The sequence below is a fragment of the Mus caroli genome, chromosome 7 (genome assembly GCF_900094665.2).
Source record: "Mus caroli chromosome 7, CAROLI_EIJ_v1.1, whole genome shotgun sequence".
NCBI lineage: Eukaryota > Metazoa > Chordata > Mammalia > Rodentia > Muridae > Mus > Mus caroli.
Window position 1 is genome coordinate 68,420,895 of NC_034576.1, and position 19,807 is coordinate 68,440,701.

At 43.5% G+C, this 19,807-nt stretch overlaps 1 protein-coding gene across 1 annotated transcript in view; it reads left to right on the forward strand.

Moving 5' to 3' along the window:
- Positions 1-19,495, forward strand: part of Tarsl2 (threonyl-tRNA synthetase like 2) — a 48,470-nt gene extending 28,975 nt beyond the window's left edge. The window contains exons 11-19 of the mRNA XM_021166443.2: positions 2,406-2,572; positions 4,431-4,593; positions 9,104-9,241; positions 12,366-12,443; positions 12,662-12,762; positions 15,025-15,129; positions 16,281-16,353; positions 17,380-17,494; positions 18,589-19,495. Of these exons, the coding sequence (XP_021022102.1) occupies positions 2,406-2,572; positions 4,431-4,593; positions 9,104-9,241; positions 12,366-12,443; positions 12,662-12,762; positions 15,025-15,129; positions 16,281-16,353; positions 17,380-17,494; positions 18,589-18,737 (1,089 nt within the window). The 3' untranslated portion in view covers positions 18,738-19,495. The remainder of the gene's footprint in view (positions 1-2,405; positions 2,573-4,430; positions 4,594-9,103; positions 9,242-12,365; positions 12,444-12,661; positions 12,763-15,024; positions 15,130-16,280; positions 16,354-17,379; positions 17,495-18,588) is intronic.
- Positions 19,496-19,807: the final 312 nt, after the last annotated feature.

Consider the following 19,807-nt stretch of genomic DNA (forward strand, 5'->3'; position numbering starts at 1 on the left):
CTGCCTCCAGGTTCCTACCATGTTTGAATTTCTGTCCTGACTTCCTTCAATGACCAACTATGATATAGAAGTGTAAGCCAGATTAACACTTTCCTCCCCAGCTTGCTTTTGATGATGGTGTTTCATCCCAGCAATAGAAAGCCTAACTATGGGCAGTGGTGGCACATGCCTTTAATTCCAGCACTTGGGAGGCAGAGGCAGGCGGATTTCTGAGTTCAAGGCCAGCCTGGACTACAGAATGAGTTCCAGGACAGCCAGGGCTACACAGAGAAACCCTGTCTCGAACCCCCCCCCCCAAAAAAAAGAAAAGAAATGAAATGAAAGCCTAACTAAGACAGCTGGGTCATAGACACTGCTTGCTCCTTCCCAGTGATTGCCTTCCTTTGCTTTTGAGAAGTTGATTGGCCTCCCAGACTTGTCCCATTATGTCTGAAAGTCAACAGATACTACATTTTAAATATAAAATACATACATATCTGTAACATGTATCTCTCTATAATGTAACACACATAATATATAATCATATATAGGTAGAGCAAAATCAAGGAAGATTATGAATTTGAGGGCTCTCCTGGGCTACTTAGTGAAACCCTGTCCAAATAACAACAATAAAAGGTTCATCCCTAAATAAATATGGTATCTATTGATGCTTCGCCTCTTAGGAAAATATCTTAGTTTGTCTCATATGGTAATAATAAAGTCCAAGAGATTTAGTGGCTCATCAATAATAAGTCTCACAGTCTAAGGGTTAGAAGACTCAGATAGGGTGCCAACATCGTCAGGCCTATGGAGGGTCTGCTTCTGGGCTGCAGACTGCTGCCTTCTTCAGGTCGTGAGACAGAAAGATGCCAGGGGCTCCTTAGATAGGGAGGGATGCTGATTCTTTAACACCTTCATGGCCCAACCAGCTGCCTAAGGCCTCACTTCCTAATGCTGTCTTTTAGTATTAAGGTTTCAGTTTGGGAATTTGAGGAGATAACACAAAGTTTATTCAGGAACACTTCGACATATTTTCCTAATGCCTTAATAAAATATTACCATCTAATGTGAGTGTGTTCAGCATGGATATATTTTTTTAGACATCTTCTTAGTTAGCTTTAGAAGAGCCCTCTAATAAACACACTACACACTCACGTGTGCCTGTACACACAGACCCTTCAATTCCAAGATCATTCTTGATCTGAATGTATAGACCCATTTGTTATAACCATATAATAATTACTGCCAAAAAGGGGGGAGAGTTTGTTATTGTTGTGGGTTTGGTTTGGTTTTATAATTTGTGAGAAATATTTTTAGCTTGTTTGAAGTATGGTGGTCTAGATTTGTGCCACATATTCATTAAAATTATTTACAAGTAATTTAAGAGTATCTAGGTAATAATTAACCAAATTGATACATTGTGATTTAAAAATAGAAGTAAAACTTTAAAAATCCTTGGGGAGTTCTCCTCTCTTCTCCCCATGGATTTATGAAGGAAGCTGCTGGTAGGCGGGTAGGCGCAACTCCTCTGACTTAGTACATACCAACCATTTAATGTGTTGCAAATTAGAACTCTCAGTATTGTTTCTACTTAAAACAAAATGGATCAATAGTATAACATGAAACATGGCATTAGGACTTACAAATTATAAAATTATTAGGTCTTCTAAATCATAGGAGAAAATGTGCTATTGTTTGTTCAAAACATAGAACACTTTTTCAAATGTTTAGTTATAGTAAAATGGATACTATGTGTATCAAATTCCAGTTACTACGGTGGAAAGCATTGAAACATTTGTGCCTATACTACTTGTATCAGTTTGATTTTTTCCTGTAAGATAACTGAAACAGTTTAAAAGAGGAAGGATTCATTAAGGCTCACAACATCAGAGGTGTCATCCACTGTGGCTTGCTCTGCTGTGCTGAGGCAGGGCATCACACAAGGAGGGTCTGGAGGAACAAAGCCACTCACCACCTCCCAACAGTCAGGAACAGGAGAGAGATGCAGGGCACCAGAGTCAGAGGGTTCAGACCCCGAGGAGACATCCCTGGGTCCTACTTCTTCCAGACAGGCTCCACCCCTGAATGTTTCCTTCACCTTCCCAGGCTACCATCAAACTGGGACTGCAAGAGTGAATCAATCCACCGCTGAAGTCACAGCCCCCTTATCTCTCAGTGTGTGCATCTACCAGCTGTGGACCCACCCTACAACACATGAGCCTTATAGGGGACACTTCATATCCAATGGGTAGTCCTGTGGTGTGCTGTGAAATAAATCTACTAGTGAAAGGCTTACCTTTTTGTTCATAATCCACAGAATTGCCACACATAAACCTGTCACCTGAGGAACCATGAATTAATAGAAGACATGATCTCAGGTTTTAATATAGTCGCTCTAACAAACACCAACCATGTTTGTCTTCCAGGAGGAATATCACAAGCGTAACTTCACAGAAGTGCTCTCTCCCAACATGTACAACAGTAAACTCTGGGAAACTTCAGGCCACTGGCAGCATTACAGTAACAACATGTTCACCTTTGACGTTGAGAAGGACACTTTTGCCCTCAAACCCATGAACTGTCCAGGGCACTGGTGAGTATTGAACACGAAGGGGACCCTGCACGTGTACATAGTGCTGCATCAGAATCAGCTGTTCACGTTGCTGCTTAGCGTTTCAAAAGTGATTTTCTGGAATGGGAAGAATGGGAGCTGTTACTCATCTTACTGTGTCTTTTAATTCAAGGGAATGTGACCATGTTACTGAGTTCTAAGGAATAGAGCCCCTTTTTAAAATATGCCTGGTCTTGGGCAAGCGTGAACTGTTAGCTATGCTTCTCAGGGGGCAATAGTGTGTGTCGACCTTATAGATCACTATATTTGTCTTCCTAATTATACTTCAAATATACATGTTCATAAGGTATTTAATTCCTATACACTATTGGATGATTATAAGATTCACAAAGTCTTGACTGATGGATGATCTGGAAGTACCTTTTCCTACCTACACATTTCCATGTCTCTTAATCGTGATGCATCTTAGAATTGCTGCTGGCATGTTCATGTTATACCACAGCAGAATCAGAAGTTATTGTCTGGGGCTGGGGAGATGGCCCCGTGGGTTACGCACTTGCTGTGCAAGCGTGAGGACCTGGCCTCATCTTCCTTGTATCAACATAAAAATGCATGCATAGTGACACATACCTGTAATAATCTCAGTACTTTGAGGCAAGGAAGGGGTAGCTGTTGGCAGTGCAGTCTGGCCAGTCAGTGAGCTACAGTCTTCTTGAGCTCTCTCTTCTCAAAAACTAAATAAACAAAAACTAAGCTGGGCTGGGAGAAAAGAAGACACCCAACGTTACCAACCTCTGGCTCTACATGTGACTCGTCGGCGTATGCACCCACACACATGTGAACACACATACCACGCATACAACATACAAAGTTTTCTTTCGTAGTGGCACCTAAAATAAAGGGTTGTCCTACAGTCAATGCTGTTTTGAAGTCTATGAGAAATTGTAATTATTATAAAGTTAGCATGCGCATTTAACCTTCTAAGATAAATGCATTTTACAGATAGAAATGAACAGACTCAATCTTACACATACACACACACAAATGTATAGGTTTTTTTCTTAGCAACATACATAATTTCTAGTAAGTTGGCACTAGAAGCCAGCTACTAACACAAGTCTCTGGACATTCAGGGAAGCCTTCTTCCTTTTTAAGGAAAGATGCAAAGAAATTAGAATTGTTTGCAACTCTAGTGTTGTAAAAGCAGGCTGTGGATAGTCTCCATCATCCTCAAACAAAACGGGGCCCAGCTTGTGCCCACACTCTCAGATGTATTATTAATCTCTCAGGATCCTTCCCCAGTGAGTATCATCTCAAGCTGTAGCCTGTGGTTTCAACACCAAGGAAAGCCCCGTGAAAGCAGAGAACGCCGTTTTGTATCTTCCTGCTTCAGAATAGGCAGCCGGGCTGAGAGAAGCGAGCCAGAGTGTTTTCTATGGAAAACTAATCTCTCATTCTGCTGAGATCCTTAGCTGAGCATTTTCCACGCCTGGTGCTGGAAGTCATTAGGACAAAGTCTGTTTCCTCGGGGAGCTCAGAGGAGCATGAGGACATATAGGTAGAGGTCATTTATAACAACAACGGAACCATGTACTGGGCTGCAGATGTTGCTGGACCCTGAGGAGAAATTCAGCAGCCCTGTCAAGGGTACCATCTCAGAAACAGAAGAAGCCTAGGGTTGTCAGTTAGTTATATATGGCACATCCTTACTGTGGGAAGCAAAAGGTTTGATCCCTGCTGGCAAAAAGATAAATGGAAAAAAAATCATAAAAAAATCCTGTTGCCCTAAGACCCACATCTTGAAACTTCGTTTCTTAATGTTTAGATGATCCGTTTTCTGTCCATCAGTAAAGTCTGTTTGTCCCCCTGTCTTTTCTAGTTTAATGTTCGCACATCGTCCGCGATCCTGGAGGGAAATGCCTGTTAGATTTGCTGATTTTGGAGTTCTTCACAGAAATGAGCTGTCAGGCACTTTAAGCGGCTTAACCCGAGTGAGGCGCTTCCAGCAAGATGATGCGCACATCTTCTGCATGGTGGAGCAGGTAGGCAAGGAAGGACAGGGGGGGAGGGGGGAAGGGCGCTGCACACTCAGAGCTCAGTCTCTCCCAGCTGCTGTGGTGTGGGAGGCGCCCTCGTCGCTGCGCATGCGCTGAGAGAAACCTTTGCTGATTCTCTGGTTTAGAGATCAGTGGTCAGTCATTTCCTGGCACGAGGCTTATTGTTTTCCTTCCCTTACTTTATAGACTCAAGCTTCACCTGTGAGATATTTCAAGGGAGCTTGTGCTGTTTGTTTTCAATATATTGCCTGGAACTTACAGTTTTATCTTTTCATTTAAAATCAAAATTTTCATGCAGAGGTGACTGTCAAACACTGTTTGACTTGACTGCTCTTATGGAACAACAGCACGTGGGGTGTGTGCCAAGAAATGCTGCACTGCACGACAAGTCTCAGGAAATTTTAAGGATTTGATAAAATAGAATGCTTCATGGCTGCTGAAGTTATTGTTAAAAACCAATATCAGAAATCTATTTGGGAGCAAAACAACATGTTTCTAAGTGACCCATAGGTTAAAGGAGAAATCCAAAATAAAATTAGAAAATATACAATACGAATGACAACACATGTGAGGGCTACGTGGGTATTTACAGCACCCCTACTTCTACTTAGGAACCTAGAAAAAGGAAAAGAGCCAATTATATCTAGGGTACACTGAAGAGAGAAAATGAAGTGACAATGAGCATGCCAACTAGCTTTTCTGCCACCTTGACACTTGACCTGGGTCAGTTTGGATGAGGGGATCTTAACTGAGAAAATGGCCTTACCAGACTGGCCTGTAGGGAAGGAAGCCTGTGGTACGTTTTCTCAATTGATGATTGATGTGGGAAGGCCCACCTCAGTGTGGACAGAGCCATCCGTGGGATGATGGTCCTGCTGCTGTTAGAAAGCAGGCTTGCTGTGAAGAGCAAGCCAGGAAACAGCACCTCTACATCCTCTGATTTAGTTCCTGCCTCCAGGTCCCTGCCATGACTTCCCTCAGGGATGGACTGTGATGTGGAAGGGTAAGACTTACTGACTGGTTCTTAAACCCCTTCTGAGTTTGCTACTGAAGGCTTGGCCCCAGCTGGTGCTGCTGCTGGAAGGTAATGGGAACCTTAGGAAGTAGAGCCTTTCTGGAGGAGGTGAGGTCATGGGGTGGACCCTGGAAGGAGCTATCGAGTCCTAAGCCTGTTCTAAAAGTCAAGAGGTGAAGCAGCCTTGTTCTTCTGCCGGCTCCTTGTCAGGATGCTCTGACTGGCATGGTTCCAGAAGCAGCAGAGCCAACTGATTAGAGTCCGGAAGCAATGAACCAAAGAAGCCTGTCCTTCCTTTAAGTTGCCACAATGGCAGAGTTAACCTGAAAATCATTAAGACAAAACTCACTGAAGCAGAAAAATAAAGAGTGCCAACAAAACCCAAAGCTGGTTCTCAGAGAGGATCAGCCAGGTGGGTAAGCTTTTAGTCAAACCGAGGGAAAAACAGTTTCCAGCATTAGGAATGAGAAGTGTCATTGGTACAGATTCTGAAGACACTCAGGGAGGAAGGCAGATGTCTTCATCATTACAATAGACTTTATCAGAACAACAAATAAATACGCTAAATCTAAAGATTTAGTTAGAAAGCTACCGGGCCTTTTAAAGTTGCTGAAGTCCATTGTCACACTCTTCAGGCATATTTATGAATAACATGCCAATAAATTTTTCAAATAAAGTAGACAAATCTTTGAAAACTGCAAACTACTAGTCTTTATTCAAGTTGAAGTCTTGTGACCACCTCAGAAATTAAGCTGACAACTAAAGCCTCCATACAAAGAAAGTTCTGGTCCAATGTTGGTTTAACTGATGAATTCTGCAAACACCGAAAGAAAATTCTAGACAGAATATTAGAGAAAACTGAAGAGGAAGGAGTCATTATCAACTCCTCCTAGGGGCTTTCAGGACTCTGAAACAAAGCATGACAACGACTGTCTAGAAAAGATTGATCCAGTTATAGCAGACACAGGACGATGCATCCCAACCAGGTCAGCTGTGTCCCACAAATGGAAGATATATAATACTAGATACAGGTTTCATCTTACAAAATGAACCATTGTCATTTACCATATTATCCAGTAGAAAAAGACAACCTATCTTGGTGCTGAAGAGATGGCTCAGTGGTCAAGAGCATTTACTGTTCTTGTTCAAGCTGAGAGCACAGGTTTGGTCCTCAGTATCCACACAGTGCCTCACAACCATCTGCCACTCCAGTTCCGGGGGACACTCTCTAATGGCCTCCATAGATACTGCATGCACACGATGTACAGACATTCATGCAGGCAAAACACTCACATACATAAAAATAAAACACCCTTCTTACAAAAGAAAGAAGGCATGTCTCGATAGTTACCGTATTGGCAGAGGCTGGAAAAGCATCAGGAAAAACCCACTATTCGTTTCTCACTGAGAACTCTAAGAAAGAAAGAAGGGAATTTCCTCACCCTAATGACAGGCACTTCTGAAAAACCTACACAGGAGCAAGGTAAGGATTCCACTTCTCATTGCTTCAATCAGTAATTATTATACTGGAGAGTCTCTTGATGAAGCAAGCCAGAGAGAAATGCGCAAACATCCAGACTAGAAAGGAAACTGGGGAGGTTTGACTTGCAGATGGTATGGCCTTGCCCAGTGCTGTTGAGAAGAGCCAGGGCTACCAAGCCAGTGAGTAGCAAAGATGAGCCATTCCATCCCTGGGGTCCTGAAGAAGGAACTCCACCCTCACCTGGGAGTGACCAGGCTGGAGCAGTGTTAGTGAAAGCAGCCAAAGCAATGTTCTGATCCCAAATCTTATCCTAAATGTCTGGGACTCAGGAATTAAAAACCATCCCTTGTTCCAACAACCAGGAGAATCTAGGCAGAAAAGGATAGCCCTTGAACAGCAACACTGAGACTGACCGCTGTGTTAGCATTATCTGACAACGGTCTTCAGACTTAGTATTGCTAGTGTGTGTGAGAGAGAGAGAGATGGGGAGGGGGCAGGAAGGAGGTGGGGGGGCACCAGTAGAAGGCATCTGATAGAGTTATAGGCAGTTGTGAGCTTCCTGATGTGGGTCCTGGGAATCCAGTTTGAGTCATCTCTCCAGCTCCACGACAAAGATATTAAGGCAGCCTTCATAAGACTGCTTTCAGGAACAGTTACAAAATCGTTTCATACCAATGAAAACCATGCCAGGACTCAGAAAAGGGAAAATCTCAAAGTGGAAATAAAGATTATAGTGAGGAACTAAGTAGAAAATTCTTACTGAAATGTGTAACTAAAAACCAAAATCAAAGCTCAGTAATTGGATTTATGAGTAGAACAGAGGAGACAGGGAAAAAAATCCATAGATACAAAAATAGAATCTGAAAGGCAGAATTGAACCTGGGGAAGGGGCTAGCTGCGATTGACCTGCACCTGACCTCCATGCGGTCACCCCTGCAGGGACATAGAGGGAGGTGTTACTTGGTGGCCAAGAACTTGTCAAATCCATTAAAAGACCCAAACCACCCATCAGGGAGCCGAGTGAGGTCCAGACAGGCCACACCCAGAGAAGTCTATGCTAAGATTCGAGTTTAATGTGAGGGGGGAAGGATAGAAAATGGAAGGCAGAGAGGAGGAAATAGAGTTCGTTCAGAGGAGAAAAATGCAGACCAGCCCTTTTCAAGGACTAAAAGAAAACCCTGTCAACCCAGAATTCCCAGTCTAGAGAAAATGTCCTTAGGGAGTTACAGAGAAGGTGAGCTGTCAGCGGGCAAGCCATCAGTCATCCCTCAGGAGGATGGCGGCTATGGGAAGGGGGTGGTGGGCAGTCCTGGAACAAGAAGGACTCTAAAACTCGCAAAGTACAAGTAGGTAAATGTTTCATTTTCCTTCTGAGTTTTCTAAGTTGTATTTAATAGTTGAAGCAAAAATATTCCCTTGTGTGATGTAGCCCTAAATATATAGAGAAGAAATGCTTAAGTAAATGATGCGGTTTGTGGAGAAGGGCAAAAGGAAGTGGGGTTTCTATACTCATTTGAACCTGTTAGCCATGACATCTGTAGGTTACAATGCTGTATAGTAACTACTAAAAGCGTATATGTGTGGATACTCTGGCATGTCTATGTATAGGTCTAAAAGAAATTATAGTCAGTGTTAGCAGTGAAAGGTGCCAACCGCCTGGTGTTAAAATCAGGCTTTATGGGGCCAGAGAGATGGCTCATTGGTTAAGAGCACTGCTGTTCTTGCAAAGGGCCTAGGTTCAGTTCCCAGCACTTACATCATAACTTGTGACTATCTATAATTCCATTTCTAAAGGATCTGATACCCTCTTCTGGCCTCCGCAACACTGGGTATCATGTGGTGCAGATATATACCAGCAGTCACTCCATGCACATAAAAATTAAAAGAATACTTTTAAAATTAGTTTCAATAACTATTTGACATAAATGATTTAGCTATAAGTACCACAGATGAGTTTAAATTGCTGTTCCATTTGAGTGTTTTGCCTTCAATTTCAGATTGAAGAAGAAATAAAGGGGTGCTTGCACTTTTTACAGTCCGTTTACTCGACGTTTGGCTTCTCCTTTCAATTAAACCTGTCCACAAGGCCTGAGCACTTCCTAGGAGAGATTGAGATATGGGATGAAGCTGAAAGGGTAAGCAGTAGGACACGAAACCGCATGTCTTGGGGTTTAAACTGGGGAGTCCAGGAATGAGTATGAAGACCATGGAAGGTGGCTAGCCAGTTCTCGTCGCCATGGTGACCATATGAAGAGCACCTCTGCATGCTGTGAGGAGATGGATGCCAGGCAGAGGTGCAGGCACAGGCTAGGCTTGGGCTCTAGTAGGGTCTCCTCCTCACACACATCCTGCCCAGTGCACTCACTACATTCTTCTTCCCAGGAAGGGTGCTGACTCAGTTTACCTAATAGTCACATGAAAGTGAAGAAGAGGATGCTAACTAAGCCTGGCTTAGCCGTTCTCCCTGCTCACGCATGTCAGCTTTCTCAGGATCAGGACTGGGCATGAGATGTGATCCTGGTGCCTGGGCTCAGGTGATAACACCTACCCATAAAGCTGTGGGAAACATAAGTGAATTCATGTATGTGAGATAACGGTGGTGTAGTGACAGGCTCGTGCACATGTACAGTTGTCTTCATGTTTGTGTCAATGTCACCATCATTCCCACTCAGTCACTTAGAACTGGGTAGGCTATGGGGTCTTGTCATTTATATATATATATATATATATATATATATATATATATATATATATACACACACACATATATATACACACATATATATATACATATATACTACATAATTATATATTATATCTTTGTGTATTTATTATATATGTTTATTTAATATATTTATGATATCTTATATAATGCATAATATATAATACACGTTTTATATTATTTCTATTTATAAATTATATTTATAAGTGTATATATATTTAACTCTATTAGTTCTTAATACAATCCAGCCAGCCACCCAATAATGGAGGCTGAGTCCTATTGATTTATTTAATCAGCTTTAGCACACTTACTGGCCAATTATCCCTACTTTTCTATCTGTTAAACTGGCTAGTTCCAAGCTCTACTCCCTATTTGCTGTTTAAGTCTCTCAGGAGCTGTTTTGCTCCATCAGTCTGTCCTTAGGGTGCACTTCTCTTGGCCATGTACTCCTGGTCCTCTCCTCCTAGTGGAGAACTCCTGTTCTCCTATCTTCTTTCTCCTTCTCCCTCTCCTTTTCTCTCATGGTCCCTACCCAGGACCCAGTAACTGAAGCCGTGCCTACCTCTATTCTCCCCAGTAATTGGCTGTCGCCAGTTTTATTTTACCAGTTAGAGAAGATCAACAAGCAAAGTTTGTACAACATCATTTGATGTACATGAGAATGTGCTTGACTGCACCAGCTCTTAGGGATCAGTATTTAGAATCCGAATACAGAGCAACACCAGACCAACCCCCAACAGGGCCTAAAGGAGGGGTGGACTTGGCATGGGAATAGTGAGCTGGAAATCTTGACATTTTTGCTGTTTTTGATTGATGTGGCTAAAGTTTAGCAGCCAAGCCTGAAGTCTCCCCAGAATATGGCATTACAGGACGGGCCTTCCTCTACTTTGGGGACTCTCTCCCCCAGTGAGCACCTGTGGTCCGCTGGGAGTCAGGGAAGTGAACGTTTGAGGGTGCTATTGTTGTTGTCATCGTTTTCTTTACAAGTCTCTGAGGTGGCTTGAAAACCCAAAGCTTCCTTAATTCTGTCTCTATAGCCACCTCTGTTTCTATTACACTGCCTTATCCTGTGTCCCCAGTGACCTGACAAAGATTTGGTCACCTCTGCTTCATATACTTCTCGAAACCTTGGCCTATCTTTGGCATTTTAATGCCTTGGGTGCTCCAGGACCCTCCAATTGCTGTCACGGGGCCTCAGTTTCTCTGTCTAGTATCCTTTCTATTTCAGAAACAATCCAGTGAGAAGGGACCTCCCAAGCCTGTGACACACTTCTATGAAGGTGGCCTTTCTTGGTCCAAAGAGAAGAAGGCTGCTCCTGCAGAGTTAGGCCCACTAGGGATGTTGCTGGCATCTCAGGAATGAAGTTCTATCAACAGCACACCCTAACTGCGACCCTGGGAAAGCCTACCATGTCCCCAGGAGTCAGGTCCTTGGTTATTCCAGCCAAAGCTCAGAGTTACCATTGTTGCCTTGACTTCCCAAAGGCCATCCTCTGTCACCAAGTATCAAACCCCTCCTACACTCCAGGATATTGGTGTTATGACAGGAGCCTGGGTTGACTTTTGACATATTTTGTTTCAGTGCTCTCAGGGGACGCCAATCCAGGGCTTCTTCTATCAGTATTTATCTGAGCACACACTCACTATAAGTAAGTGCCACCATAGGGTACATCTAAAGCCTGACCTGGCTTAGGCTAAAAACTAAAGTGAGGTTCCTGTCCCTATACCCCAGTAACTCATAAGGGTTGCCCCTGCCCCCAATTGCAGCAGAGGTCAAAGACACACAAAGGGAAGTGGTGTCACACAGTGAGAATGACAAAGCAGGACCAAGGCTCTCATGCCTCTTCATGTGTGGAAGCCCCACCTACAAGAGGAAAGAGGCCTCAGATACATCACCAGGAGACATTGTTCTGGTTTGGTTTTGCCAAGTTATCACAAACCTAGAAATATTTTGGAAGAGAGCATCTCGATTGAGGAATTACTTCCATCAGATTGGCCTGTAGGCAATGTCATGTGTATGGGACTTTTTTTGATTGCTGACTGATGTCACTGAGAGTGGTACCACCCCTGGGCTGGAGGTCCTGGAAGGTAGAAGAAAAGTAGCTGAATATGAGCTTGGGAGCAAGCCAATGAGCAGAGCTCTTCAGTGGCCCCTGCTTCAGTTCCTGCCTCTTTGTTTCCTGCCCTGACTTCACTCAGTGAGAGACTATGACTTGGGGGTTGTAAGATGAAATAAATTGTCTCCTTCCTTGAGTTGGCCTTGATCATGGTGTGACCACAGCAACAGAAAAACAAACTAAGAGACAGCTGCTATAAGGGTCAGTCAGTAGGCCACTGAGAGGGCCTGACTGGAAGGAAGGCCTTTCTAGAATCCCCTGGAACGATTAAGAAAATGGTACATTTCTCACTGTGCTGTTGATAAGTGTGTCTTGAAGGAGAGTAGAATATACCTAAGACGTATAGGTACTCAGGAGCTGTCCAATAGGATGACTATGTGATAAAGTAGAAGGGTTTTCATGATCTCTCCTTTAAAATAGCAACTGCAGAACAGCTTGGTGGACTTTGGAAAACCATGGAAAATAAACCCAGGAGATGGAGCATTCTATGGCCCTAAAGTAAGTAGAGGATATGCCAAGAGAGAGAGCGAGGCGGGAGGAGAGAGGGAAACAGAGAAAGGGAAAGAGAAAAAGAGAGAGAGGGAAGGTGAGAGAGGGGGAAGGTGAGAGAGAGGGAAGGTGAGAGAGAGGTACGGGGAGACAGAGGGGGGAGGGAGGGAAAGAGAGGTTATTTAAAAATGAAAACTGTCTGTAAGCAATCATTACTTAACTTACAGATCGATATAAAAATTAAAGATGCTATTGGCAGATACCATCAGTGTGCTACAATTCAGCTGGACTTCCAACTGCCTATCAGGTTTAACCTCACATACGTTAGGTGAGTGACTCTAGTATCTTCATTATTTGTCGTAAGATCACATGCAATACAAAAATAAGCACTCATGAGTTCTGGTGCCTGTGTTATACACCATGCATTTGTTTACTTATTTGTAGTCTGGGGATTCTCTTCATCCATTTATGTTGCTAGATCAAAAGGCTTAAGTTAAGCCTTAAGTTAATAAGCAAATGACACATTTGTTTGACCATAATTACAGCAGCTCTAAAGTCCCAATATCACGGCACAGGCATCTGGCACAGGTCTCCTGCTGCTTCTGAACAGGGCAGAGATGTGGAAAAGGAAATAGCTTTGTGTAGAAAACAGCGAGTACAGGAGGCAGCCCAGCTCCATAGTAACCTGTTCTCTGGAGCACTAGCCTGTGTGAGAACGGCAGCCATCTCTTCCTGGGTAGCCCTCTTGGCCTAATCACCTCCTACTAGCTAGAATTTCCCACTGCCACAGCTGGGGGCGGAGCTTAGTGAGGTCCATAGACAGCTCAAGGTTAGAACCAGGTGATACCAGGGAGAGGAGCCACATGGGGGTGCTGGGGTGTATGTTGGCGAAGGAGCTGGTGTGATTTTAAAGCCTAGGGAGCAAGAGAGTGAAGCATCACCATGAATGTGCCTCTTTAGAGAGCAAGAGAGGCTTACTCAGGGGACCCATTGCCCACAACCTGGAGGAAGCACATCAGACAGAGCTCAACATCCATTCCTGTGAAGTGATGTAAACAAATGTCCTAATGTGACAGGGAGCATTTACCAGCAAATGACAGCTGCATCTCAACAGAAGCAGGGAGGAGGTGGGCATGTCACTTGTTTAGTGCTGCCCAGAATTATCTGCTAATAGTTAGGGGCCGTATGGAAGCTCTCATGCTGAAAAATCCTATAAATCAAATGGATAAGAACTCCGAGCCAGGGACAAAGTAAGGGAGCTAGAAGTGACTGGAGCACGGAATATCCAGTGTGCCTCCTTGCGTGTCAGCAGTCACCTGCTGGAAAAGACAAGGCAAAAACATTTCAGAAACAATGGCGCAGTGCAGAGTATCCAAAGAGTGTGGACTTAAGAAATAGACTGTGGTGTTTACGTCATAAGATTTTATCAAAGGCAAAGCAGTTACTTAAGTGAAGGCTCAGGCCGCAGTCTTGGAATGAATATGGCAAAACTACTATCTTCAAGCCTACCTGTGAAGTCTAATCCGCTGGGGTTATTTGAAGGGAACTTTGGTGGTTATTCTAAGGTTTATTGGATAGCGTCAGCGTGTAAGCATAATGTTATGTCACTAATTGATTAAAATAAAAGACGAGACAGAAAATTCTGGATACATAGAGGCCTGCGAAGACAGTATTGTGTTTCTCTTTCCTTTCCCACATGAAACAGTATTTAGGGATTTAGGGATATTCCATACTGCCCCCACACCCACACACACACACCGCTGTGGAGTAAGTGACACCTGCAGAAGTTCACAGAAGAATGAGTTCCGATGCTTCCGAGCGTCCCCTTCCTACCCGCTCTGCCCAGCTCTCTGGGATCTGCACAGATTGCCGCCTGAGTGCAGTGTTCATCAGCAGGGACTTTTAGCCGCCATGCTGTCCAGTTTTAACCCATGTGAATTGGGTTAAGAGAGGACCTCTCTGTATTTGTTTCAAGTGTGTTTTAGAAATAGTCAACTGATGCAGGTTTGAGATCTGTGTTATGGATTGCATGCTGAATAAACTGAGCTGTACCTTCTGAGAGTGTGTGCACGGATTTTGGTGTGTCTTGCTTCATTGAAGTTGGCAGTCACAACTGGCTTCATTAGTTTTTTTTTTTTCTGTAGAGGAGGCAGGAATGATGAACTGTGATGCCCGTGTCATGATGGTTTGCAGTCTGTGGGTAAATTTAACTGATGGATATTTAAAGTAAATATCAGAAATGTTTTGGAAAAATAAGGCTCACAGTGGGGCAGTGGATGAGAGGAGAACTGGATCATTAAGACTGGCTGTGAATGGACATTTTGTCAATCTCAGAGGTGGCGTGTGGTGTCCACTACCGTGTTCTGTTTTTGTATATTTGCAATGTTCTCTGACAATGTGATTTAAAAATAAATAAAAAAGGATTCGTAAGCAAAGCCAAGTCTAGGGGAAAGCTGCCAACTCTCTAATAAAGATGCCCCAAAACACTAACGACAGACAAGACTAACCACGGTCAGGAGATAAACTTATAGCCAGCCTTTGAAACATACCTAACATATGTGGGTTGTTTTTTTTTTTTTCATTTTTTCAGTAAGGATGGGGATGACAAGAACAGGCCTGTGATCATTCACCGCGCCATCCTGGGGTCTGTGGAAAGGATGATAGCCATTCTCTCAGAGAACTACGGGGGGAAATGGTAAGTCACCTGGGAGGGAGCGCTGGAGGACTGCTCTAAAATCCAGTCTGAACAAATTAAGTTCCAGCTTATAGTTAGCAAGTATCTACACTGCAAATGGAGGGCTCTTGTTCTATTTGCCAGCTGGGAAAGCAGAGAAGCTCGCAGGCAGAGTGACAGAAAGCCGTACCGTTGCCCTTTGAGGAGCATAGACTCGAGGTGGTGATGAGTTATCTTTTCACCCTTCCCAAGCCCACCAGAGTTTCAGGGTTGTCTGTAAAGCAAGTCCGACTCCAGTGTTCCTAGTCTTATACCACTGCTGTCCCTGTCAGCTCTGATTATTACCCTGTGGATCCCTGTGTCAGGTTGACCTAAGACTAGTCACTACACCCACCTTCTGCCAGTGGAAATATCTTGCAGAATTGTACAAAGCATCACAACCAGGACATAAGCATTGATGCTGCTAACCCTGTTTGCGTGTTCCTGTCTTACATGTGCTCCTGTCCGTGGTGTGTTTAGTTCCATAAGACTGTACCACATGTAAGCATGAGGTCATCACCACATGGAGTCCTAGAGTGCCGTCCCCTGTAAGAACCAATCATGCTTCCTCTTACCGACACAGATGCTCTACTCCGCCGCTGTCCACTAACCCGGCAACCATGAGCCTATTTGTTCTTGAAATGGCAATTCTGTCATTTCAAGAGCGTCCCATAAATGGGGTCGCGCAGTGAGCAGCTTTCTGAGACTGGCTTTTTTTCCCTCACTAGACTTCTCTTGAGAGCCATCTTTATTCTGTCAGTAGTTGGTTCACTGTGACTACTCTTGGCATTCCAGAGTGTGGTCGTCCATGTTTGACTATTCACCAGATGAAGCACATGGGGGTGTTTCCAATATGCAACTGTTCTAAATAAAGCCAGCGTGGATGTCAGTATGGAGGTGTAGTGTGTGAACACAAGGCAGAATGTGTCTGCCCGCTTTTCTTATCAAAATTCCAAATTTCCTTTCCGCTCTGTTCTGATGCCTTCCCACTTGATAAAGTTTCATTCGCTTCTGCGCCGTTTTACCAGTACCACTGTCTCATGACTGTCACCCTGAGAAAGCTCTGATTACTTTTAGCCACCTAAGTGGTCATTTTGAAGTGAGTAAATTAGACATATTTTATATACTTTCAGGCCTCTCTGGCTGTCCCCTCGCCAGGTAATGGTCATCCCAGTAGGCCCAGCTTGTGAAAATTATGCACTACAGGTAAGGTCACAGACACCCGAAGGACAGAAGGACTTGCCATGTATTCTGTGTGGTCACGGACTTGAAACGCCATTTGTGCTTTAAGATAATGCCCTGCTAGCATGTTGATGACCACCTCCTACTTTCATTGTTGGAAGCAATGAATGAGTGGCGTCTATGGGGCAGTGTTAGAACCATGTCCTTAAAGTGTTTGAGAAATGAGTGTTTTCAAGCATCTCACACTTACTCTTTCCCACTTGTTTTTATTGGCGACACCTTATTAGCTGCAGCTTCTAATAACAAATACTTATTACCTCACTTTCGGGGGGAGAGGGTAATAGTCTGGGAGCAGCTTAGCTGGTTCTATTTTTAAACATTTTAAAAATATATTTATTTGCTTATGTATTTATTCGGGCTTTTTTTTCTAAAGGCTGGGCCCCTCTATGTAACCCTGGCTAACCTAGAACTCACAGAGATCCCCCTGCCTCTGCCTCCTCTGAGTACTGGGATTAAAGGTGTGCACCACCATACCTGGCTTATTTATTTTCTATGTATGAGTGTTTTGCATGCCTGTCTGTATGCTTGGTGTCTACAGGAGTTTAGAAGAGGTTACCTGATTTCCTGGAACTAGAGTCAGGGTCAGTTTTGAGCCACCATGTGTGTGCTAGGAACCAAACCCAGGTCCTTTGCAAGAGCAACACGTGCTCTTAACTGCTGAGCCATCTCGCCAGCCCCTAACTGTTTGGTTCCAACATAGCATCTCATGGGGAACCTTTGGGCACAGGTGCCATTCCTGAGGTCTTCACTGTGTGGGTTGCTTCTCACACTGTTGGAATGCCCTCCAGAGCAAGGGATCTACAGAGAGCAAGTGACAGGCTTTGTGAACCTAGATTTAGTAGTAATAAGCCCTCCCTTCCATACCTTCTGACCAACTCTGAACAAAATGGCAAGAGCTATACAGAGCTGTCAGTATCAGAAGATGGGAACAGGGCTGCTGTGGAGTCTGGTTACATGGTGTAATGACAGAAACACCCCACTTTCTTCTAGGTGTCCAAGGAATGCTTTGAAGAAGGCTTCATGGCCGATGTGGACTTAGATGACAGTTGTACACTAAATAAGAAAATACGGAATGCACAGCTGGCTCAGTATAATTTCATTTTGGGTAATTTAAGCTCATTTTTTCAGTGCTTGGCTTGGGGGTTTACACAAAGGCATAGAAAGGAGGAATGTGGTGTAACTAGGTGTCACGAGCTGACTGTTGCGATGTAGTGCACAAGGCAGATCCCACAGCTTCACATGGAGTCTGTGGTGCAGCGTCACTGGCAACACTTAACATTCAAGCCCAAGTGGAGACAAACACCAGGATGACTTCTTCAGTGGAACTGCACTGCTATGGCCCCAGCTTGATGCAAAACCCAGAGGCTCCCCTTTGGTTTTGTGAATAATTAGGTCCAAAGTCCAACAATTTGGCTCAAAAAAAACCATTGAAAGTTAACAATAGAATCAGGAGAAACTGCTATCAACATGCCTGGAGGTCTGGCCTGATCACACCCCACAAGTAGAAAGGGTCTGTAGTGGGAAGAAAAAGGGAGCAAAGCCAGAGCCGTACCATCAGCAGCTGATCGCTGGTAAGGTCTGCCTGTGGAAGGAAGTGACATGTGTTAGTCAGGCTTTCCGTTGTGATAGAAACAAACCTCACATTAGCTTATTGGAAGGTACTAGGGTGACTGGTGACCTGAAAGGTTGGATTAATAGCCAAGCTATTGAGAGAGTGACCAGGGACTCAGCCTCACCAGGACCTCGTCTCTGTTTGCTTCCTGTATTGCTCTGATCCTTTGGAATATCTTAATTCCACTTGTTTCTTCTTTCTGTATGGGAAGAAACATGGATGCAGGTTCCCACCTCTTCTCACAGTATGAAAGAAAACAGGCTTTCCCCCACATCCTACAAAATTCTGGTTGGCTTGCTTGGATTCAGACACGTGGTATTTCCTTAATCATCAAAGAGTACAGGAAGAATCAGGTGTCTGTTAAAAAAGTTCCCTTCCAATTTGTGTTCCAAGACCTTCCTTAGTAGTGTGCTCTGAAGTGGATAAAAGAGGGGCTCAGACGCCACCCTTCCCCTCAATCATGCTCATGAGACTGGAATTCAGTAAGCAGTATTGAGGAGAAACTCGGGTGTGTGTCAAATGATGTTAACTTATGGCAGGTAAATCACTCATTTAAAAAAATGTTTATTTCTCTTTCATTTCTACAGTGGTTGGCGAAAAGGAAAAGATAAACAATGCAGTAAATGTTCGAACAAGAGACAACAAAATTCATGGAGAAATATCAATAGCTTCTGTCATTGAAAAATTGAAGAACCTCAAAAAATCACGTACGCTAAATGCTGAGGAAGACTTCTGAAGGCTTCTCCTTGTGCTTCTATATAACCTTGTTTTGACTTCTGAAATGTATTTTCCCTGTCACTTAAGATTTTAGTACTTCTAAGAACCCTAAGGCCACTTGTAGGGCTCTAATGAGTTCAACCTAAGAAGGAAAAGTGATTATTTGATATAAACAAAATTTTAATTTGTTGTGTTCTGAGACTAAATAGGAGAAGCTGGAGAAATTTACAAGCTATCAAGACTCCAGAGACCTCAGTGATAAAATGGTGTCCATTCAAAGAGGGGAACACTAGCGAGAATTCTCAGAAGTCATGCTTTGTTTCTATCTCAAAAGATGTGCTTCCAGCCTGGGGGCTGTATCCGAGTTGCATGTATGAGGCCTGAGCTCCATCCCCAAGCAGCCACCACCTCTCACCCAACAACGACAGAAATAGGCTTTCAATAAAAGCCCATGGCCCTTTTGTAACATGGAGGGGAGATGTCTTATTTTCTAATACACACATCTCAGGTAATTTTATGGCTGCTTTACTAAAGTTCACACTGAAACTCATGCCCAAAGCTGGAATTGCTACTTCATTTAGTGTGCAATCATAAGAGAAGTACTAATATCGTGTTAGTGGCAAAGGACTATGAAACCTCAAAGAGATTTTTGTGGAATCTGTTATTTGCATTGTGGGTTAAGAGTTACAGTTTTAATGCTTCTAATTCACAATTCATTATATTTATCTTTAGAAACACTAAAGTCCTAAATAAAATGCATCACATGGTGTTTCTAGAGCCTCGGTATGTTCCATGTTTGGACGCTTGCCTGGAGTTGTACCACTGCTTTCCTGGGGTGTTTCACTTGTATGTTGAATCGAGTATATTTCTGATTTTTTTTTTTTTTAAATCAAGACTGGGTTTCACGATGTAGTTCTGGCTAGCCTGGAACTCACTGAGATTTGCCTGTCTGTGCCTCTGGACTGCAATTCTGATATATTTAAATTATTTTTATTTTGTGTGCATGGGTATTTTGTCTGTTGTCTGTGCACTGCAAGAGTGTCTCGTGCTTACAGAGGTCAGAAGAGGGTACCAGATTCCTGGAACTGT